The 20707-nt window shown below is 53.1% G+C and overlaps 1 protein-coding gene across 2 annotated transcripts; it reads left to right on the forward strand.

Moving 5' to 3' along the window:
* Positions 1 to 276: 276 nt before the first annotated feature.
* CYP2S1 (cytochrome P450 family 2 subfamily S member 1) lies at positions 277 to 16409 on the forward strand. Of its 2 annotated transcripts, none has more exons than XM_035285231.3 (9): positions 277 to 508; positions 1604 to 1769; positions 5842 to 5991; positions 6788 to 6948; positions 7035 to 7214; positions 9561 to 9702; positions 12511 to 12698; positions 14420 to 14561; positions 14796 to 16409. In XM_035285231.3, exons 1-9 carry the CDS (start codon positions 332 to 334, stop codon positions 14993 to 14995), a joined length of 1506 nt encoding a protein of 501 aa, XP_035141122.2. In that variant the 5' UTR covers positions 277 to 331; the 3' UTR covers positions 14996 to 16409. The 2 variants fall into 2 exon arrangements, with proteins under 2 accessions (XP_035141122.2, XP_078215853.1); XM_078359727.1 differs by lacking the exon at positions 277 to 508 and adding an exon at positions 657 to 861.
* The last annotated feature ends 4298 nt before the right edge of the window (positions 16410 to 20707 follow it).

Below are 20707 nucleotides of genomic sequence, written 5' to 3' on the forward strand. Positions count from 1 at the left end.
TCCAGGCGGCCAAAGTCTCTGGCTTCCAGGTTTTACTGTTTGCTTACTCCCTATCTGGGGGCCCAAGGCGCTGTCTCCGCCACCCGAGTCCCGCGTAAACCTGGGTGACCTGGGAGACATCGTTGGAGCGTGAGTCATTGACCTCAGGCGGCGGCTCGGGTTCGGGAGAAACCCGGCGGCGGGGAGATAAGCCGGCCCAGCAGGCAGGGGGATGGGCTGGCTGCCCCGCCCCGCGCCTGACTTCGTTGGGGAGGGAGACGCCCGGCTCCCGCCCCTGACTGGCCCAGCCGCGCGGAGCGCCTGGGAGAGGAGAAGGAGCCGACCTGCCGAGATGGAGGCGACGGGCACCTGGACGCTGCTGCTGGCCCTGGCGCTGCTCCTGCTGCTGACCCTGGCGCTGTCTGGGACCCGGGCTCGAGGCCACCTGCCCCCCGGGCCCACGCCGCTGCCGCTGCTGGGGAACCTCCTGCAGCTACGGCCCGGGGCGCTGTACTCCGGGCTCATGCGGGTGAGGGGCCCTGGGAGCGTCCTGGCTAGGGGCGGGGATCCCTGGGAGAGACACCTGAGTGTCAGGGCGAGGGACTTTTCGGGGGTCCTAGGGAGGAGGGAGGGGCAGGAGTCCCAAGGCAAAGGGGCTGCGGGTGACCTGGGGTGGGGGCAGGTGCAGGTTGTCCAGGGCTGAGAAGCGGACGGGTGCCCGGAAGACAGGATCGTGCGTTGGGGGACAAGGGCAAGGAGAAGCAGAGACCTCTGCCTGCAGAATCCTGGGAAGGTGATGTACTGGGACCGAGGCTACGAGAGACAGGAGTCCTCCAGCCAAGGAGAAGCTGCTGCGGCTGGCGGCTTGTCCCAGAGGGAGAGGTAGCTGGCGCCATACAGGTGGGGTATGCTAAAGAGGGGACAAAGAAGAAAAGGGGGAGACTCTCTGGGGGGAGCTGGAGACAGAGGAGGCTGGAGGGTTGCAGGCTCAAAGAGGGGATCCCACTGAAGGAATCTGTCTGCAGAGAATGAATGCAGGGTGGGAGGATGGGTGGAGCTCAGCTGGGAGTTCCTGGGACCGGGGAGTGAAGAAAGAAGGCAGAGGCAGCCCCAGCCTTATGGGATAGCAGGTGGGAGTGGGAAGACACCTGAAGTTCCGCATTCGAAAAGATTGTGGGTGATTTCAAGGAGGTAGAAAAAGGGGTGTGGCCTTGGGGGAGAGATGGGGCAGAAACTCAGCAGTGTCTGCTCCAGAATTTGACAGTTTTGCAGTGGCTGGATATTTGGGTGGTGGGGGGATCATAGGGAATTAGGGGAGACCAACACTGGTTCTGGATTGCCCAATGTCAGAGGTGAGGGTTCAGCAGGAATCGAGGGAGCGAGGGAATGGCAGGAAGTCCGGGGATGCTGCTGAAGGATGTACTCGGGGAGGAGGCCTGGGAACCTGGTGCAAAAAGAGAACTGAGCCTCCCGAGGGAGCTATTTCTGCTGGGATGGGGGCAGGTTCTGGGTAGAGGATGCTGAAGCTAGACCCGGAGGCTCCTCCAGTGACAGGGGCCGTGAGGGAGACACCTCGGCTGGAAGAGGTCACAGCACCCTCCTCTTTCTTCCTCCCTGCCCCCAGCTGAGTAAGAAGTATGGACCAGTGTTCACCATCTACCTGGGACCCTGGCGGCCCGTGGTGGTCCTGGTTGGTCAGGATGCTGTGCGGGAAGCCCTGGGAGGTCAGGCTGAGGAGTTCAGCGGCCGAGGAACCATAGCAATGCTGGAACGGACTTTTGATGGCCATGGTAAGTCAAGGGCTGGTAGGCCCTCTACGCACAGCCTGCCCCCACTTATTGGTGTGTGACCTTTGCACACGGCTCAGTGCCTCTGTTTCCTCATCTGCAAAATGGGGTGATAACAGTGCCTGTCGGCCAGGCGCAGTGGCTCATGCCTGAAATCCCAACACTTTGGGAGGTGGAGGTGGATGCGTCACTTGAGATCAGGAGTTCCAGACCAGCCTGGCCAACATGGCGAAACCCTATCTCTATTAAAAATATAAAATGTAGGCCAGGTGCGGTGGCTCATGCCTATAATCCCATCACTTTGGGAGGCCAAGGGGGGGTGGATCACGAGGTCAAGAGATCGAGACCATCCTGGTCAACATGGTGAAACCCCATCTCTACTAAAAATACAAAAATTAGCTGGGCATGGTGGCACGCACCTGTAGTCCCAACTACTCGGGAGGCTGAGGCAGGAGAATTGCCTGAACACAGGAGGCAGAGGTTTCAGTGAGCAGAGATCGAGCCATTGCACTCTAGCCTGGGTAACAAGAGCAAAACTCCGTCTCAAAAAAAAAATTTATATATATATATATAGTAGCTAAGCATGGTGGTGTGCACCTGTAATCCCAGCTACTCAGGAGGCTGAGGCAGGAGAATCACTTGTATCCGGGAGGCAGAGGTTGCAGTGAGCCAAGATCACACCACTACACTCCAGCCTGGGCAACAGAGCAAGACTCCATCTCAGAAAACAAACAAAAAAAGCAGTGCCCGTCATGTAGGATCGAGTGACTGAGTGAGGATAGCCTTGCACAAAGTGAACACTCACTAATCACCAGGTTTTCACCAGGTTGTCCTGGCAGCGATAACCATTGTTGCCAGAGAGCTTTCAAGGTGCTGGGAGTTGGTGGGCAAGCCCTCCAACAGTAAAAACGGTTCTCTGCGTTACAACAGAAGCAGGAGGCCCGTGCTGGGTGCTGTCAGGACTAAGAAGCACCTAGGTGCTCTGGGGAAGCACCTAGGCCAGTGGGGAGGCAGACTCACCACACAATGACAACCCAGAGTGGTCAGGCCAAGATGGGGAAGCAGAGGGAGAAAGGTCAGGGTGGGATAGGGAGGGATCAGGGCAAGAGGGGTCAAGGCCAGGATGAGGGAAGCCCTGGGACCTTAGGGATTTAGAGGAGGTGCCTGACCCAGCTTGACTGGTGAAGGAGATTCAGGAAGTCTTCCTGGAAGAGAGGCTGTCGGAGCTGAGACTCTTAAGATGAGTGGGAAGGGTGTTCCAGGCAGAAGAGCCAACGCCTACAAAAGCGTGACTTTGAGAGAAGCATTCATCCATTCAACTGATGAATGAAGCTAGGCACAGTGGCTCACACGTGTAATCCCAGCACTTTGAGGGGCTGAATCAGGAGGATGACTTGATCCTAGGAGTTTGAGACGAGCCTGGGCAACATACCCTGCCTCCGCAAAAAATTTTTTAAAAATGATCTTATGCCTGGTCCTGTACTGAGTACCCGGTACACAGAGTTGACAGACGTAGTGTCCTCTCCTACTGTGGGAGAGGAGGGCTTGTACTGCAGCAAGACGATAGAGGGAGGGAATAGAATCCTAAAGTGAGAGGCACAGCTTTGAGAGCAAACACAGGGCACAGGCACCTGTCCGAGGGTGAAGAGGGAATCAGAGAAGGCTTCTCAGAGGAGGTGACATTTAAGCTGGGATGTGAAGGATGAATGAGTTAGTTCACCAAGGATGGGATGGAAGGGGGTGAGAGTGATGTGGGATCATAGGCCTAGACGGGATCGAAACCCCTTTAAGGAAGTGAGAGAAGAACAGCACAATCTTAGTGGGTTAAGTAACAAATCTGAGAAGCAGGGAAATCCCTAGTCACGCAGGGCCTGTGAGTCACGCCACAGTGTTTGGGCTTTTGATTTTCCTGGGAGCAGTTGATTTAAAGCAGGGAACAGCTGTAGTCGGGAGTTGGGAGGATCCTGTGGTTTCTGCCTGAAGGGGCTGAAGCTGAAGGCTGTCAGTCCAGGGTGAGGTCCAGGCTGGACCAGGGCTGGGGCCAGGAGATAGGGAGGAAGGGGTGATTGGGAGAGGCTGGGGGCTCTGGCCAGGGAATGGATGGTGGGTTGAAACAGGGAGAGGAGAGATACTGAGGCCAGTTTGGAACACAGTGTGGCAAGGGCAGGAGATGCCCAAGGAACAGTGCCCGAGAGGCCACAACAGGCTGGCACTGGACAGGGAGGGTCTGTCTGGACCAGATGTCTTGAATAAAGGAGGAAAATGGTGCGGTTCCATGCTCCTCCCTCCCTATTCAACCTCCAAACTACATGGGTCACAAAACCCAGTGGGACTACATAAATGATGGGATGAGTGGATGGAAGGAAAGAAAGAACTCTTCATTCATCCTGGTTAATTACAGAACAGGCTGGGTGCAGTGGCTCACACCTGTAATCCTAGCACTTTGGGAGGCTGAAGCGGGTGGATCACCTCAGGTCAGGAGTTCGAGACCAGCCTAGACAACAGGGTATGCCTATAATCCCAGCTACTTGGAACCCTGAGGCAGGAGAATTGCTAAAACCCAGGAGGCGGAGGTTGCAGTAAGCCAAGAACGTGCCACCGCACTCCAGCCTGGGCAACAGAGCAAGACCTTGTCTCAATAATAATTATGAGGGCCGGGCACGGTGGCTCAAGCCTGTAATCCCAGCACTTTGGGAGGCCGAGGCGGGTGGATCACGAGGTCAGGAGATCGAGACCATCCTGCTCAACATGGTGAAACCCTGTCTCTACTAAAAATACAAAAAATTAGCTGGGCATGGTGGCGCGTGCCTGCAATCCCAGCTGCTCGGGAGGCTGAGGCAGGAGAATTGCCTGAACCCAGGAGGCGGAGGTTGCGGTGAGCCGAGATCGCGCCATTGCACTCCAGTCTGGGTAACAAGAGCAAAACTCCATCTCAAAAAAATAAAATAAAATAAAATAAATAATAATAATTACGAAACAGAAGGAGCCTGGGTCATCCCAGCTACCTACTTTTCAGGAGAACGTCCCCCGACCCAAGGGCAAAGGATGGAAGAACCAGTTTGATTACGCATTTATTGAGCACCTACTGAGTCCTCATCCCTGGGCTAGGCTGGAATGGACTCGGGACAGAGCCTCAAGAATCGCCCTCAGGACACCTCACTAGAAAGAAGGGGGAATTGGCCAGGCATGGTGGCTCACGCCTGTAATCCCAGCACTTTGGGAGGCCGAGCCAGAACCTGGCTAACAAGGTGAAACCCTGTCTCTGCTAAAAATAAAAATTAGGCCAGGCATGGTGGCTCATGCCTGTAATCCCAGCACTTTGGGAGGCTGAGGTGTGCGGATCACCTGAGGTCAAGAGTTCAAGACCAGCCTGACCAACATGGTGAAACCCTGTCTCTATAAAAATACAAAAATTAGCCAGGCATTATTTTTGATGGCTGCCTGTAATCCCAGCTACTCGGGAGGCTGAGGCATGAGAATTGCTTGAACCCAGGAGGCAGAGGTTGCAGTGAGCCGAGATAGTGCCATTGTACTCCAGCCTGGGCAATAGAGCAAGACTCTGTCTCTTTTTTTTTTTTTTTTTGAGATGGAGTTTCGCTGTTGTTACCTTGAACCTGTGGGTTCAAGCAATTCTCCTGCCTCAGCCTCCCAAGTAGCTGGGACTACAGGCGTGCACCACCATGCCCAGCTAATTTTTGTATTTTTAGTAGAGATGGGGTTTCAGCTTGTTGACCAGGATAGTCTCAATCTCTTGACCTCGTGATCCACCTGCCTCGGCCTCCCAAAGTGCTGGGATTATAGGTGTGAGCTACCTCGCCCGGCCCGACACTCTGTGTCAAAAAAAAAAAAAAAAAAAAAAAAAATTAGCCCAGTGTGGTGGTGTGCAGCTGTAGTCCCAGCTACTCTGGAGGCTGAGGCAGGAGAACTGCTTGAACCCAAAAGGCAGAGGTTACAGTGAGCCGAGACCAGGATACAGCACTCCAGCCTGGGTGACAGAGCAAGACTTCGTCTCAAAAAAAAAAGGGGGGGAATAGGAGAGGGGCCGGTCCCTCCTTGAGTCTAACCTTGTGCACAGGGGTTTTCTTCTCCAACGGGGAGCGGTGGAGACAGCTGAGGAAGTTTACCACGCTTGCTCTGCGGGACCTGGGCATGGGGAAGCGAGAAGGCGAGGAGCTGATTCAGGCAGAGGCCAAGTGTCTGGTGGAAGCGTTCCAGGGGACAGAAGGTCAGTATGGCGGGGTCACCCCAGGGTCTCCAGCTGAGTGAGAGGGAGGACCTTCCCACTGCGGCTGGCAGTGGCCCCAACTCAGATCCCGGAATGGGTGGGAAGGGAAGCCTTGGGCTCTAGGTCTGGGTTGGGGGTTCTGTTCTGGTCACCCCACCCTCTGTCTCTGTCCTCCTGTCTCTCCGAGGCTGTTACGACATCTCTCTGTGGGTCTCTGGTGCTGTCATCCCACTCTTCCTGGGTCTCCATCTCTCTTTCTCTTTTCTTTTTCTTTTTCTTTTTTTTTTTTTTGAGATGGAGTCTTGTTCTGTTGCCCATATTGGAGTGCAGTGGTGCGATCTCAGCTCACTGCAACCTCCACCTTCCGGGTTCAAGCCATTCTCCTGTCTCAGCCTCCCAAGTAGCTGGGACTACAGGTGCCCACCACCATGACTGGCTAATTTTTGTATTTTTAGTAGAGACGCGGTTTCACCACGTTGGCCAAGATGGTCTCGACCTCTTGACCTTGTGATCTGACTGCCTCAGCCTCCCAAAGTGCTGGGATTACAGGCGTGAGCCACCGTGCCCAGCCTGTCTCTTCTCTTTCTCACTCCTTTCCTCTGTTTCTCAGGCCCTAAGTGTGTCTCTTTCTTTTTCCCATCTGTCGGTCTCCTTCTTTGCCTGTTTAGCTCTCTCCCTGCGCTGTCCGTCTGTCTGTCTTTCCCTGCCTCCCTGTCTCTCTGGTTGGGTTCAGTCCCAAACTGCTCCCTCTGCCTGGCTCCATCAAAGCCCACCTCCCTGCCCCCACTTTCCCCAGGACGCCCATTTGATCCCTCCCTGCTGCTGGCCCAGGCTACCTCCAACGTAGTCTGCTCCCTCCTCTTTGGCCTCCGCTTCTCCTATGAGGATAAGGAGTTCCAGGCCATGGTCCAGGCAGCTCGTGGTACCCTGCTGGGAGTCAGCTCCCCAGGGGGTCAGGTGAGTGGGTGGGACCCCTGCCCAACTGCCTTCCCTAAAGGTTGCTGCCAAGGTTCCATGAAAACGAGCTGCCCTTCTCCCCCCAGACCTATGAGATGTTCTCCTGGTTCCTGTGGCCTCTGCCAGGCCCCCACAAGCAGCTCCTCCATCACGTGGGTGCCTTGGCTACCTTTACAGTCCAGCAGGTGCAGCAGCACCAGGCGAACCTGGATGCTTCGAGCCCGGCAAGTGACCTTGTTGATGCCTTCCTGCTGAAGATGGCACAGGTGCGGGAAGGGTGCAGAGACCCCCTCTCCAAATGGAGGTAGTGGCCTGGTGGTTCCCCAACCAGATGTCCCTGGGGACCTCGATTGGGTCCCTCTTTTTCTCTCTGCATGTCTCTGTGAGTACGAATGTCTCTGTGTGGGTGTGTATGTCTCTTTTTCTTTTTTTGAGCCAGAGTCTTACCCTGTTGCCAAGTTGGAGCGCAATGGCACAATCTCAGCTCACTGCAACCTCCACCTCCCGGGTGCAAACGATTCTCCTGCCTCAGCCTCCCGAATAACTGGGACTACAGCCGTGCACCGCCACGCCCAGCTAATTTTTGTATTTTTAGTGGAGCGGGGTTTCACCATGTTGGCCAGGATGGTCTCGATCTCTCAACTTCGTGATCTGACCGCCTTGGCCTCCCAAAGTGCTGGGATTACAGGCGAGAGCCACCATGCCCAGGATATGTCTCTTCTCTGTGCAACCATCTGTCTCTTTCAGGGAGTTGCTCTCACTGCTTCTCCCTCCCCCGACCTGGGCCTTTGTGCTGGGCTCTCTGTCTCTCCTCTTTCTTCTCCCTCCCACCTCAGCCCTTGAGTTCAGGCCTCATGCCCAAGGTCTATACCAGCAATCCCCAGAATCACTTCATTCCACCCCCTGCAGCTTCCCCTCATTCTTATGTAAATTCACAATTTTATGTGAATTACGGTCATTTATTAGGAAGCCTTGCAATATCAAGTTATGTTAATAAAGCCCATTTTATTAATTATATGAGAATAATATTTCTCTCTTTATTTTTATTTTTTGAGACAGAGTCTCTGTCACTCAGGCTGGAGTGCAATGGCGTCATCTTGGCTCACTGCAACTTCTGCCTCCCGGATTCAAGTGATTCCCCTGCCTCAGCCTCCCGAGTAGCTGGGATTACAGGCATGCACCACCACACCCGACTAATTTTTTTTTTTTTTTTTAGTAGAGATGGGGTTTCTTCATTGGTCAGGCTGGTCTTGAACTCCTGACTTCCGATGATCTGCCCGCCTTGGACTCCCAAAGTGCTGGGATTACAGGCGTGAGCTACTGTGCCTGGCGGTAATTCTATAATTCTAATTTTTGTTTGTTTGTGTTTTGAGACAGGGTCTCATTCTGTCGCCCAGGCTGCAGTGCAGTGGCACAATCATAGCTCACTGCAGCCCTGATCTTCTGAGCTCAAGCAATCCTCTTGCCTCAGGCTCCTGAGTAGCTGGAATTACAGGCACATGCCACCATACCTGGTGGATTTTTTGTGTGTTTAGTACAGACAAGATCTCACTATGTTGCCCAGGCTGATCTCAAACTCCTGAACTCCAGCAATCCACCCGCCTCAGCCTCCCAGAGGTCCAGGATGACAGATGTGAGCCACCACTCCCATCCCTATTTTTGATGTCTGAAGGAACAGCTGTAAGAGTTTCCATAGGGCTGCATCATTTCACAGTCCCACCAATGGTGCACAAGCATTTCAGAGTCTTCAGATCTTCACCAACCCTTATAATTTTCTGTGTTTTTATTAGTAGTCATTCCCTTTCATTTTGAAAAACATTTTAACCAGAGCGTACTAATATCAAGAGTCTACTTCCCGGCTGGGAGTGGTGGCTCATGCCTGTAATCCCAGCACTTTGGGAGGCCGAGGCAGGTGGATCACCTGAGGTCAGGAGTTTGAGACCAGCCTGGGCAACATGGTGAAACCCCATTTCCACTAAATATACAAAAATTAAGTGGGTATGGTGGCAGGTGCCTGTAATTCCAACTACTCGGGAGGCTGAGGCAGGAGAATTGCTTGAACTTGGGAGGCAGAGGTTGCAGTGAGCCAAGATTGTGCCATTGCACTCCAGCCTGGGCAAAAAAGCAAGACTCTGTCTCAAAAAAAAAAAAAAAAAAGAGTCTACTTCCCAACCTTCCCAAAATTTATGTAAACTCCCTGATGGCTGGACAAGGTGGCTCACACCTGTAATCCCAGCACTTTGGGAGGCTGAGGAGGGTGGATCAGGAGATCAAGACCATCCTGGCAAACATGGCGAAACCTCGCCTCTACTAAAAACACAAAAAAATGAGCCGGGTATGGTGGCGCACGCCTGTAGTCCCAGCTATTTGGGAGGCTGAGGCAGGAGAATTGCTTGAACTCGGGAGGCAGAGGTTGCAGTGAGCCAAGATCATGCCACTGAACTCCAGCCTGGGTGACAGAGACTCCATCTCAAAAAACAAATAATAAATACATAAATAAACAAACCCCCTGACAAAACTTTCCTAGTGGTGCTGACCCCAGGCGTGGCTGTTCTAGCCATTTACTTCCTGCAGGCTGTGTTCTCTCAGCCCCTTTGCCTGGTTTCTTTCAGGAGGAAGAAAACTCACACACAGAATTCACCGAGAAGAACATGCTGATGACAGTCATTTATTTGCTGTTTGCTGGGACAATGACAGTCAGCGCCACGGTCGGCTATACCCTCCTGCTCCTGATGAAATACCCTCATGTCCAAAGTAAGAGCGTTTTTCACCTTTCAGGCCTTGGGAATGGAAGTAAGCGTTCTGGGCTGGGTGGGGCAGCTCACGCCTGTAATCCCAGCACTTTGGGAGGCCGAGGCGGGCTGATCACTCGATAACAGGAGTTCAAGACCAGCCTGGCCAACATAGTGAAACCCCATCTCTACTGAAAATACAAAAGTTAGCCAAGTAACTGTAATCCCAGCTACTCAGGAGACTGAGACATGAGAATTGCTTGAGCCCAGGAGGTAGAGGTTGCAGTGAGCGGACATCACACCACTGCACTCCAGACTAGGTGACAGAAAGAGACACTGTCTCAAAAACAGTGGTGTCGGGCCAGACGACGTGGCTCATGCCTGTAATCCCAGCGCTTTGGGAGGCCAAGGTGGGTGAATCACAAGGTCAGGAGTTTGAAACCAGCCTGGCCAATATAGTGAAACGCCGTCTCTACTAAAAATACAAAAAAAATTAGCCAGGCGTGGTGGCACATGCCTGTAACCCCAGCTACTCAGGAGGCTGAGATAGGGGAATTGTTGGAACCTGGGAGGCAGGCATTGCAGTGAGCAGAGATCTCGCCACTGCACTCCAGCCTGGGCAACAAAACGAGACTCCTCTCAAAAAAGAAAGCAAACAAAACACAGTGTGGGTGTTAGAGGGAAGAGTGGACGGGCGGAGCAGACAGGCAGAGCTGGATCTTGGAGATATCAATGGGCATGGCATTTGGGGTGTCGAGGAGCCAGAAGTTCAGGGGTTGCTGATTGCAGTGTGAGGCATAGTGAAAGACGAGGCAGAAGTCTGCAGGCCTCGTCGCCTGAGCGATACGTTAGGTGCCTTCTCCTGAGCCATGGGGAGCAATCGAATGACTTTGAGCAGGGGAGGGCAGGGTCAAATTGGTATTTTATTTTATTTTTTTCTTTATTGAGACAGAGTCTTGCTCTGTCACCAGGCTGGTGTGCAGTGGCACGATCTCGGCTCACTGCAACCTTCACCCCCCGGATTCAAGCGATTCTCCTGGCTCAGCCTCCCAAGAAGCTGGAACTACAGGCACATGCCACCACGCATGGCTAATTTTTGTATTTTTAGTAGAGATGGGGTTTCACCATGTTGGCCAGGATGGTCTTGATCTGACTTCATGATCCTCCCGCCTCAGCCTCCCAAAGTGCTGGGATTACAGACGTGAACCACCATGCCCGGCTGGTATTTTTATTTATTTTTTTTGTGGAGGGGGCAGAGTCTCAATCTGTCGCCCAGGCTGGAGCGCAGTGGTTCAGTCTCAGCTCACTGCAACCTCTGTCTCCTGGGTTCAAGCGATTCTCCTGCCTCAGACTCCCAGTAGCTGGGATTATAGGCGTACACTGCCATGCCCAGCTAACTTTTGTATGTTTAGTAGAGAAGGGTTTCACCCTGTTGGCCAGGCTGATCTTGAACTCCTGACCTCAAGTGATCCGCTGGCATCAACCTCCTAAAGTGCTGGGATAAGAGGCATGAGCCACTGCACCCGGCCCAGATTGACATTTTAGAAAAATCTTTGGGAGGCAGAGGTGGAAGAAGGTCACTTGAGGCCAGGAGTTCGAGACCACTGGGCAATAAAGTGAAACCTTATCTCCACCAAAAAGAAGAAAAAAGATTAGCAGTTTGTGATGGCATGTACCTGTAGTCCAGCTACAGGTAGGAGGCTGACTGAGGAGGGAGGATTGCTTGAGCCCAGAAGTTTGAGGCTGCAGTGGGCTATGATTGCACCACTGCACTCCAGCCTGGGTGACAGTGGCCCTGCCTCTAAAAAAAGAAGAAAAAGAAGAAAGAAAGAGCTTTCAAGAAAAGAAAAAAAAAGAAAGGGCTCAAGGGCTGGGTGTGGTGGCTCATGCCTATAATCCTAGCAATTTGGGAGGCTGAGGCAGGAGGATCATGAAGTCACATCAAGACCATCCTGTCCAACATGGTGAAACCCCATCTCTACTAAAAACACAAAATTAGCCGTGTGTGGTGGTGCGTGCCTGCAATGCCAGGTACTTGGGAGGTGGAGGCAGGAGAATCACTTGAACCTGGGAAGCGGAGGTTGCAATGAGCTGAGATTGCACCATTGCACTCCAGCCTAGGAGACAAGAGTGAAACTCCATCTCAAAAAAAAAAGAGAGAGAGAGAGAGAAGATGGATGGAACAACCAACACGCAAGATGTGTGGTCAGGCTGGGTGAGGGAGGTGGCTCCCACCTGTAATCCAGAGGCCAAGGCATGTGGATCACGTGAGGTCAGGAATTTGAGACCAGCTTGACCAACATGGAAAAACCCTGTCTCTCCAAAAAATATAAAATTAGGCTGGGTGCGGTGGCTCACGCCTATAATCCCAGCACTTTGGGAGGCCGAGGCAGGTGGATCACGAGGTCAAGAGATCGAGACCATCCTGGTCAATAAGGTGAAACCCCGTCTCTACTAAAAATACAAAAATTAGCTGGGCATAGTGGTGCACGCCTGTAGTCCCAGCTACTCAGGAGGCTGAGGCAGGAGAATCACTTAAACCTGGGAGGCGGAGGTTGGGGTGGGCTAAGATGGCACCATTGCACTCCAGCCTGGGTGACATAGTGAGACTCTGTCTCAAAGGTAAAAAAAAAAGGAGAGAGAGAGAAGTTTGATGGAACACCCAACACACAAGATGTGTGGTCTCTGGGCTCACTGAGGGCTGGGGACCACTCCTCCTCACCTGTCAGCCTCACCCCAAACCACAGCTAAGCAAGCAGACAGGCTTCCGAGAGGAGGAGGACCCCTGCGCCCTACCCCTGCCTGACCCCCACCCTCCTCTTGCTTGCAGAGCGGGTACAGGAGGAACTTACTCGGGAGCTGGGGGCTGGCCAGGCACCAAGCCTAGGGGACCGCACCCGCCTCCCTTACACCGACGCAGTTCTGCACGAGGCGCAGCGGCTGCTGGCGCTGGTGCCCATGGGAATACCCCACACCCTCATGCGAACCACCCGCTTCCGAGGGTACACCCTGCCCCAGGTGGGTATGCGTACTGCCTCGGCCCATGTTTCCCTACCTTAGGGCCTGAGCCCGGTGGGTTGCTGTCAGTGACTTTTTTTATTTTTCTTAGTGCCCCTCCCCACTCCCTCCCTCCCTCCCTCCCTCCCTCCCTCCCTCTCTCTCTCTCTCTCTCTCTCTCTTCCTCCTCCAACCCCAGCCCCACACTCCTGTATTTTTCTCCTCCTTCTCTCTCTGACACCCCCTCCCTTTCTGCAATTTTTTTTTTTTTGAGACTAAGTCTTGCTCTGTTGCCCAGGCTGGAGTGTAACAGCCTGCTCTCGGCTCACTGCAACCTCTGCCCCCTGGATTCAAGTGATTCTCTTGCCTCAGCCTCCTGAGTAGCTGGGATTACAGGCATGCACCACCACATCCCGCTAATTTTTGTATTTCTAGTAGAGACGAGGTTTCACCATGTTGGTCAGGCTGGTCTCGAACTCCTGAGCTCAGGTGATCCGCCTGCCTCAGCCTCCCAATGTGCTGGGATTACAGGTGTGAGCCACCACGCCCAGCCTCCCTTTCTGCATCTTTTTACTCTTTCTGTTTCTTTTCAGTTTGTGTTTTCTTGCCCTTTGTCTCTGGGCCCTATCTGCCCCACGGATCTCCTAATTCTGCCTCCTTCTAAGCTGGTTGGGACAATCAAATGAGGTGACACATGGAGAAGCAGTTTGAAAACTGAGGAGCAAGTCCAGGACTAAGGGAAGCCCTCTTGACCCTTAGTCCCTGCTACAGACACACATTCTCTCCTCTGCCTCTCTCTCTTTCTCTCAATCTCAGGGCCCTTCACTGGGGAGCAGCTCTGATGCAGAACCAAAAGGGGGCGATGTTTCCCCAGAAACCCCAGTGCTTAGTGCCTGAGGCGCCCTCCTCCACCTTCTCTGCAGAATCAAACACAGCAGCGAGGTTCCAGGGCTGCTATGCTGCTGTCTGCTTTGCTTTGCTTGCTCTTTCTTCTTTCTCTCTCTCTCTTTCTTTCTTTCTTCTTTCCCTTTCTCCCTCCCTCTCCCTTCTTTCTTTCTTTCTCTCTTTCCGTATCTCTTTCTCTCTCTCCTCCCTCCCTCCCTCTTGTTCTCTCTGTGTTCTTTCCTTCTTTCTTTCTTTTGGCAGGGTCTCTCTGTCTCCCAGGCTGGACTGCAGCAGTACAAGCACAACTCACTGCAGCCTTGAACTCCTGAGTTCAGGCTTCTCTCACCTCTGCCTCCCACGTAGCTGGGATTACAGGCACGAGCCACTGCACCCCACTCAACCCTCAACAAATGTTGTGCTGTTATGTTTTGTGAACTAGTGTCCCTGGCACCCCAGACTTATGCGCCACACTCGAGGACCTAATAGACTGGGGTGGGAAGGGGGTTGTAGCTTGACTGTTTGTTTGTTTGTTTGTTTGTTTATTTATTTGAGACAGAGTCTCACTCTGTCAGATTGCTCTGAGTGCAGTGTCATGATCTCAGCTCACTGCAATCTCTGCCTCCTGGGTTCAAGTGATTCTCCTCCCTCAGCCTCCCGAGTAGCTGGGATTACATGTGCCTGCCACCACACCCAGCTAATATTTTGCATTTTTAGTAGAGACGGAGTGTTACCATGTTAGCCAGGATGGTCTCGAACTCCTGACCTTGTGATCTGCCTGCCTCGGCCTCCCAAAGTGCTAGGTTTACAGGCGTGAGCCACCACGCCCAGCCCATAGCTTGATTCTTATTTCCCCTTAGGGCACAGAGGTCTACCCGCTCCTTGGCTCCGTCCTCCATGACCCCAACTTCTTCGAACAGCCAGAGGAGTTCAACCCAGACCGTTTCCTGGATGCAGACGGACGATTCAGGAAGCATGAGGCATTCCTGCCCTTCTCCTTAGGTATTTGCTGCTGCCCTGGATATAACAAGCAGGTGCTGGCGAACTCCAGGCGCCTATGCCAGCTGGGGGCACCCTTCTGCACCCTGGGCTCACTGTTGACCCCTCCACCTGCTGTTCTCCCTGTGCGCCTGGGCATGAGGAGGGCTGGCTCAGGGTTCGCGTGCTCTCTCTCTCTCTCTCTCCCCCCCCAACCCTTCCTCTCTCCCTCTCTCCCTCTCTCCCCCTCCTCCCCAGGAAAGCGTGTCTGCCTTGGAGAGGGCCTGGCAAACGCAGAGCTCTTCCTCTTCTTCACATCCATCCTGCAAGCCTTCTCTCTGGAGAGCCCATGCCCACGGGGCACCCTGAGCCTCAAGCCCACCATCAGTGGCCTTTTCAACGTCCCCCCAGCCTTCCAGCTGCAAGTCCATCCCGCTGACCTTCACCCTACCACATAGACCAGATGAAGGAAGGCGACTTGGACGTGGTGGGTGCCTGGGATGGTGCCTCCAGCCTCGAGTTTCCTTGTGAATGGGAGGATGGAGACAACCCTCCAGCATGGACGGGGTTATGTCTCCAGAGTCTACACTGCGGGCAGCCACATTTACACACCTGGAGCTGTTTTCCAGAGACGGTCCCACGCCCACACACTCACTTGGCTCATGCCGCTGTTAAGACGCACAACCACACACCTGTACACAACTACAAGGGCTACGAGGCAGCTGCTGTGTTAGCTTTTCATGGACGTAAATACAGTCCATTCACAATCACAAGCGCATAGCTGGGTAACCCACCGACTCAGACACCATGCAACTCCCCTGGGTCTGCAGCCCATACGTGGGAGTCTGGCTGTCACCTTCAGGAGCCACAGAAACAGCCACACATGTCCACAGCTCACACACCCTCTCCATTCACCAGACTTCTCAGTCTGTCCCTGTCTCTGGTGCTGGCACAGAGAACAGCGCACCCCTTCCTGGGTCACGCCACAGAGAGACCGTCACTGTCTACGTGCCCAACACGTGCTCCCTCTCATAGCTGCACCACGCTCCCGGCCTGTGACCACTGATGTCCACACACCCCCAACCGCCGGTCCACACAGCTACCCATGTATGACATTGTCCTGGCTCCCCAGAGTATCTTAGTGACAAGAGACACACCACTTCCTCCGAGGCACAGTCCCTAGCCACCTCCGCAACTGCAGCCTTCAGTCACCCCCCCTTTTTTTTTTTGAGATGGAGTCTCGCTCTGTTGCCCAAACTGGTGTGCAGTGTCACAATCTCGGCTCACTGCAACCTCCACCTCCCAGGTTTAAGCAGTTCTCCTGCCTCAGCCTCCCTGGTAGCTGGGATTATAGGTCCCCACCACCACACATGACTACTTTTTGTATTTTTAGTAGAGACGGGGTTTCACTATTTGGCCAGGCTGGTCTCGAATTCCTGACCTCAAGTGATCTGCCTGCCTTGGTCTCCCAAAGTGCTGGGATTACAGGTGTGAGCCACGCCGCCCAGCCTCAGTCACCCCTGTAATCCCTGATTCTCCCAAGTGCAAACACATCTGGGTCTGCAATCGTGCACAGACCTTGGACACACAAGGACCCTCAGACCAGAGGAACACCTGCCCAACCCCCAACACCTGCTTATGCCACCATGTGGCCAGCAGCCCCTGCTGTGCCTCCACACACACATACACGCTCACTCACTTATCTGCAGTCCCTATTCAGTGTCAGAGTCCCCTTCAGACCCAGTGGAAAGGGCTAGAAGACCAAATAGGGGCCAGGTTTCAATTCACCCTGTCAGGGAGAGAACTGGATCTTACATCCTTGTGACTTAAAGGTCCGGCTTGGGAATTAAAGTTTGTTCCTGGCCTTTAGCCTGCTGCATGTGTGTGACCCGAGTCAGTCACTGTGAGTAAGGGGTGGGGATGGGGGAGTCCACCCCTCCCCTGAGGCTGGGCAGGAGCTGAAAAACATGGTCACCGCCTACCCTGACTGCTGACATCACGACCAGATGTGGAGCTGGGAGGAGGGGCAGGCTGGGGCCCCGAGCTGGGCCTAACTTCCAGAAAGGGCCAAGGTGTCTGGTGGTGGGAAGTGCTCAAGGAGAGGGTAACCCAAGCTGGACTGCGGACCCTGGGGCTCCCACAGCCAGTGAAAGCCTGAAGCCGACTAGATCCAGATCCTTGAGACTCTTGGGCACAAGAACTAGCTTGCAACACAGACCCTAAGCCCACTCCCACTCACTTCCTCCATCCTCCCCTTCACAAGGAAATGAAAGCCATTTGTAAATTTCTTTTTTTTTTTGAGACAGAGTCTCGCCCTGTCACCCAGGCTGGAGTGCAGTGGTGTGATGATCTTGGCTCACTGCAGCCTCCACCTCCCAGGTTCAAGCAATTCTCCTGCCTCAGCCTCCTGAGTAGCTGGAATTACAGGTGCATGCCACCATGCCCAGCTAAGTTTTATATTTTTAATATAGGCAGGGTTTCTCCATGTTGATCAGGCTGGTGTTGAACTCCTGACCTCATGATCCACCCGCCTTGGCCTAAAGTGCTGGGATTACAGGTGTGAGCCACTGCACCCGGCCTACATTTTTTATCTAGGAAAGAAGTTTGCAAACATACACAGCAGTAGAATGATACACTGAGGCCCCAGGTGCCCGTCACCCAGCCTCCTTTCAATAGTCATCAACTTCCTGCAGCTTTTACTTTATATCCTTTTCTGCATTTTTTCCTTTTTTTTTTTTTTGAGATGGGTTTTGCTTGCCCCAGCTGGAGTGCAGTGACACGACCATAGCTTACTGCAGTCTCGGACTCCTGGGCACAAGCAATCCTCCCACCTCGGCTTCCCAAGCAGCTGGGACTAAAGTTGCGTTCCACCATGCCTGGCTAAATTTCTTATTTTTATTTTTTCTAGAGAAAGGGTCTCACTTTATTGCCCAGGCTGCTCTCAAACTCATAGTCTCAAGAGTTTCCATCCCAGCCTCCCAAAGTGCTGGGATTACAGGCATGAGCCACTGCACTCTGCCCTGATATATTTATTTTACCTATTGCTATTTATTTGTCTTTTTTTTTTTTTTTTTTTGAGATTGAGTCTCGCTTTTGCCCAGGCTGGAGTGCAGTGGCGTGCTCCTGGCTCACTGCAACTTCCGTCTCCAGGTTCAAGCGATTGTCCTGTCTCAGCCTCCCAAGTAGCTGAGATTATAGGTGCACACCACCACGCCTGGCTAATTTTTGTATTTTTAAGTAGCGATGGGGTTTCACCATGTTGGTCAGGCTGGTCTTGAACCCCTGACCTTGTGATCCACCTGCCTCAGCCTCCCAAAGTGCTGGGATTACAGGTGTGAGCCACTGCATCTGGCTAATGTTTGTATTTTTAGTAGAGATGGGTTTCACCATGTCAGGCAGGCTGGTCTCGAACTCCTGACCTTGTGATCTTCCCGCCTCAGCCTCCCAAAGTGCTGGGATTTCAGGCACGAGCCACCTCGCCCAGCCCCTGCTTTATTTTTCTTCACTGCCCATCTTGCAACATAAGTATTTATGTGAGGGTTATTTCTCTTCCTCCTTTGAATGGGAGCTCCAGGAGGATGTGAGCTTTTCTTGCTCATTGTATAAGCCCCACCCCTAGCACCACCTGTCCATCTTTTCTTTTCTTTTTAATGACAGGGTCTCTCTCTGTCATCCAGACTGGAATGCAGTGGTGCCCTCACAGCTTACTGCAGCCTTAAACTCCTGGGCTCAAGCGATCCTCCCGCCTCAGCCGCCCCAAGTAGCCAAGACTATGTGTGCAAGCGTATCTGGCTAATTAAAAAAAAATTTTTTTGTAGACACAGAGTCTGGCTATGTTGCCAGGCTGGTCTTAAACTCCTAGCCTCTAGCAATCATCCCACCTGGGCCTCCTAAAGTGTGGGATTATAGGCGTGGCCCACTCAACCTAGCCAGTTTCTTTTTTATTTTTTTGGGGGGAGGGGATGGTCTCTCACTGTTGCCCAGGCTGGAGTGCAGTGACACAATCCCGGCTCACTGCAACCTCCACCTCCCGGGTTCAAGAGATTCTCCTGGCTGGGTGAGGTGGCTCACACCTGTAATTCCAGCACTCTGAGAGGCTGAGGTGGGCAGATCATCTGAGCTCAGGAGTTCAAGACCAGCCTGGGCAACACGGCAAAACCCCGTATCTACTAAAATACACAAATCAGCTGGGTGTGGGAGCTCGTGCCTGTAGTCCCAGCTACTCAGGAGGCTGAGGCAGAAGAATCACTTGAACCCAGGAGGCGGAGGTTGCAGTGAGCCAAGATCAAACCACTGAGCCCCAGCCTGGCGACTGAGGAGTGAAACTCAGTCTCAAAAGAAAAAGAGAAAAGAAAAATTCTCCTGCCTCAGCCACCCAAGTAGCTGGGACTACAGGCGCGCACCACCATGCCCAGCTAACTTTTGTATTTTTAGTAGAGACGGGGTTTCACCATGTTGACCGGGTTGGTCTCAATCTGACGTCATGATCCACCCTCGTCGGCCTCCCAAAGTGCTGGGATTACAGGCTTGAGCCACCTCGCCCGGCCGAGATGGGGTTTTCAAATGTTGGCAAGGCTGGTCTGACCTCAGATGATCCACCTCAGCCTCCCAAAATGCTGGGATTACAGGCATGAGCGACCATACCTGGTACTGTCGCATTTTTAAAAAATGCATTTCAAAGTAAATTGCAGGCACACAGTAGGTGCTCAGCAAATAGTTCATATAGTTCATGAGTGAATGAATTTACAGGTTCAAGTAGGCCATCAACCAGCTGGGTCCACTGAGCCCTAGGATGAGCAGGGCCCCCTGACCCGACATATCTAAACAAGTGAGCAGACCTCTGCACATATTTGCACCCTTCAAAAATGCCACAGTTGGCTCGGTGTGGTGGCTCATGTCTGTAATCCCAGCACTTTGAGAGGTCAAGGCAGGCAGATCACTTGAGGTCAGGAGTTCGAGACCAGCCTGGCCAACATGGTAAAATCCCATCTCTACTACAAATACACAAATTAACTGGGCGTAGTGGTGGGCACCTGTAGTTCCATCTACTCAGGAGGCTGAGGCAGGAGAATCACTTGAACCAGGGAGGTGGGGGTTGCAGTAAGTTGGGATTGTGCTACTGCACTCCAGCCTGGGTGACAGCGAGAACCATTCCCCCACCCCTAAAAAAAAAGAAAAAAAGAAACGGGGCTGGGTGCAGTGGGTCACACCTATAATCCCACACTTTAGGAGGCCCAGGTGGGATGATTGCTTGAGGCTAGGAGTTTAAGACCAGCCTTGCAATACTCCCAGGCCCTGTGTCTACAAAAAAAAAAAAAAAAAATTTTTTTTTTGAGGCAGAGTCTCACTCTGTCATCCAGGCTGGAGTGCAATGGTGTGTTCTCAGCTCACTGCAACCTCTGCCTTCCTGGTTCAAGTGATTCTCCTGCTTCAGCCTCCCAAGTAGCTGGGATTACAGGTGCCCACCATCACGCCCAGCTAATTTTCGTATTTTTAGTAGAGACGGGGTTTTGCTATGTTGACCAGGATGGTCTCGATCTCTTGACCTCATGATCCAGCTGCCTCAGTCCCCCAGAGTGCTGGGATTACAGGCGTGAGCCACTGCACCTGGCCAAAAACATTTTTTTTTTTATTAGTCAGATGTGCTTGCACATACAGTCTTGGCTACTCGGGAAGGCCAAGGTGGGAGAATCACTTGAGCCCAGGAGTTTGAGTGCAGCAGGCTATGAAGGCACCATGGCATTTCAGTCTGGACAACAGAGTGCTTGAACCAGGAAGTGGAGTTTGCAGTCTGAGATACACCACCCTGCACGCCAGCCTGGGCAACGGAGTGAGACTCCATCTCAAGAAAAAAGCCACAATGAGGAATTGTCCCCTTTGTGGAAGGCCTTTTACAGGGTGATGAAGATGCAGTGCTGCCCAAGATATCCGCAGTCCCTGCCCCCGCAGAGGCCACAGGCCAGCGGGAGGAGACGGACGTGAGACACATAATCATGCCAATAAATGTCTAATGACAGCCCAGGCGAAGTGTTGCCAAGGAAAAGGACAGGGTGCTGGGAGTGAAGAACATGGGGACCTAGATTGGACTGGGAGGGGCCAGACAGCGATGTGATGGAGAAGGGATGGTAGAGCTGGGGACAAGGGCTGCAGGAGGTCGCTCCAAGGCCTCG

Source organism: Callithrix jacchus, chromosome 22, assembly GCF_049354715.1.
Source record: "Callithrix jacchus isolate 240 chromosome 22, calJac240_pri, whole genome shotgun sequence".
Taxonomy (NCBI): Eukaryota; Metazoa; Chordata; class Mammalia; order Primates; family Cebidae; genus Callithrix; species Callithrix jacchus.

Coding starts and splice junctions, on each gene's coding strand:
- CYP2S1 (XM_035285231.3), top strand. CDS start 332: ATGGAGGCGACGGGCACCTGGACGCTGCTGCTGGCCCTGGCGCTGCTC. Junction 509..1,603: donor TGTACTCCGGGCTCATGCGG/GTGAGGGGCCCT, acceptor CCCTGCCCCCAG/CTGAGTAAGAAGTATGGACC. Junction 12,699..14,419: donor GAGGGTACACCCTGCCCCAG/GTGGGTATGCGT, acceptor ATTTCCCCTTAG/GGCACAGAGGTCTACCCGCT.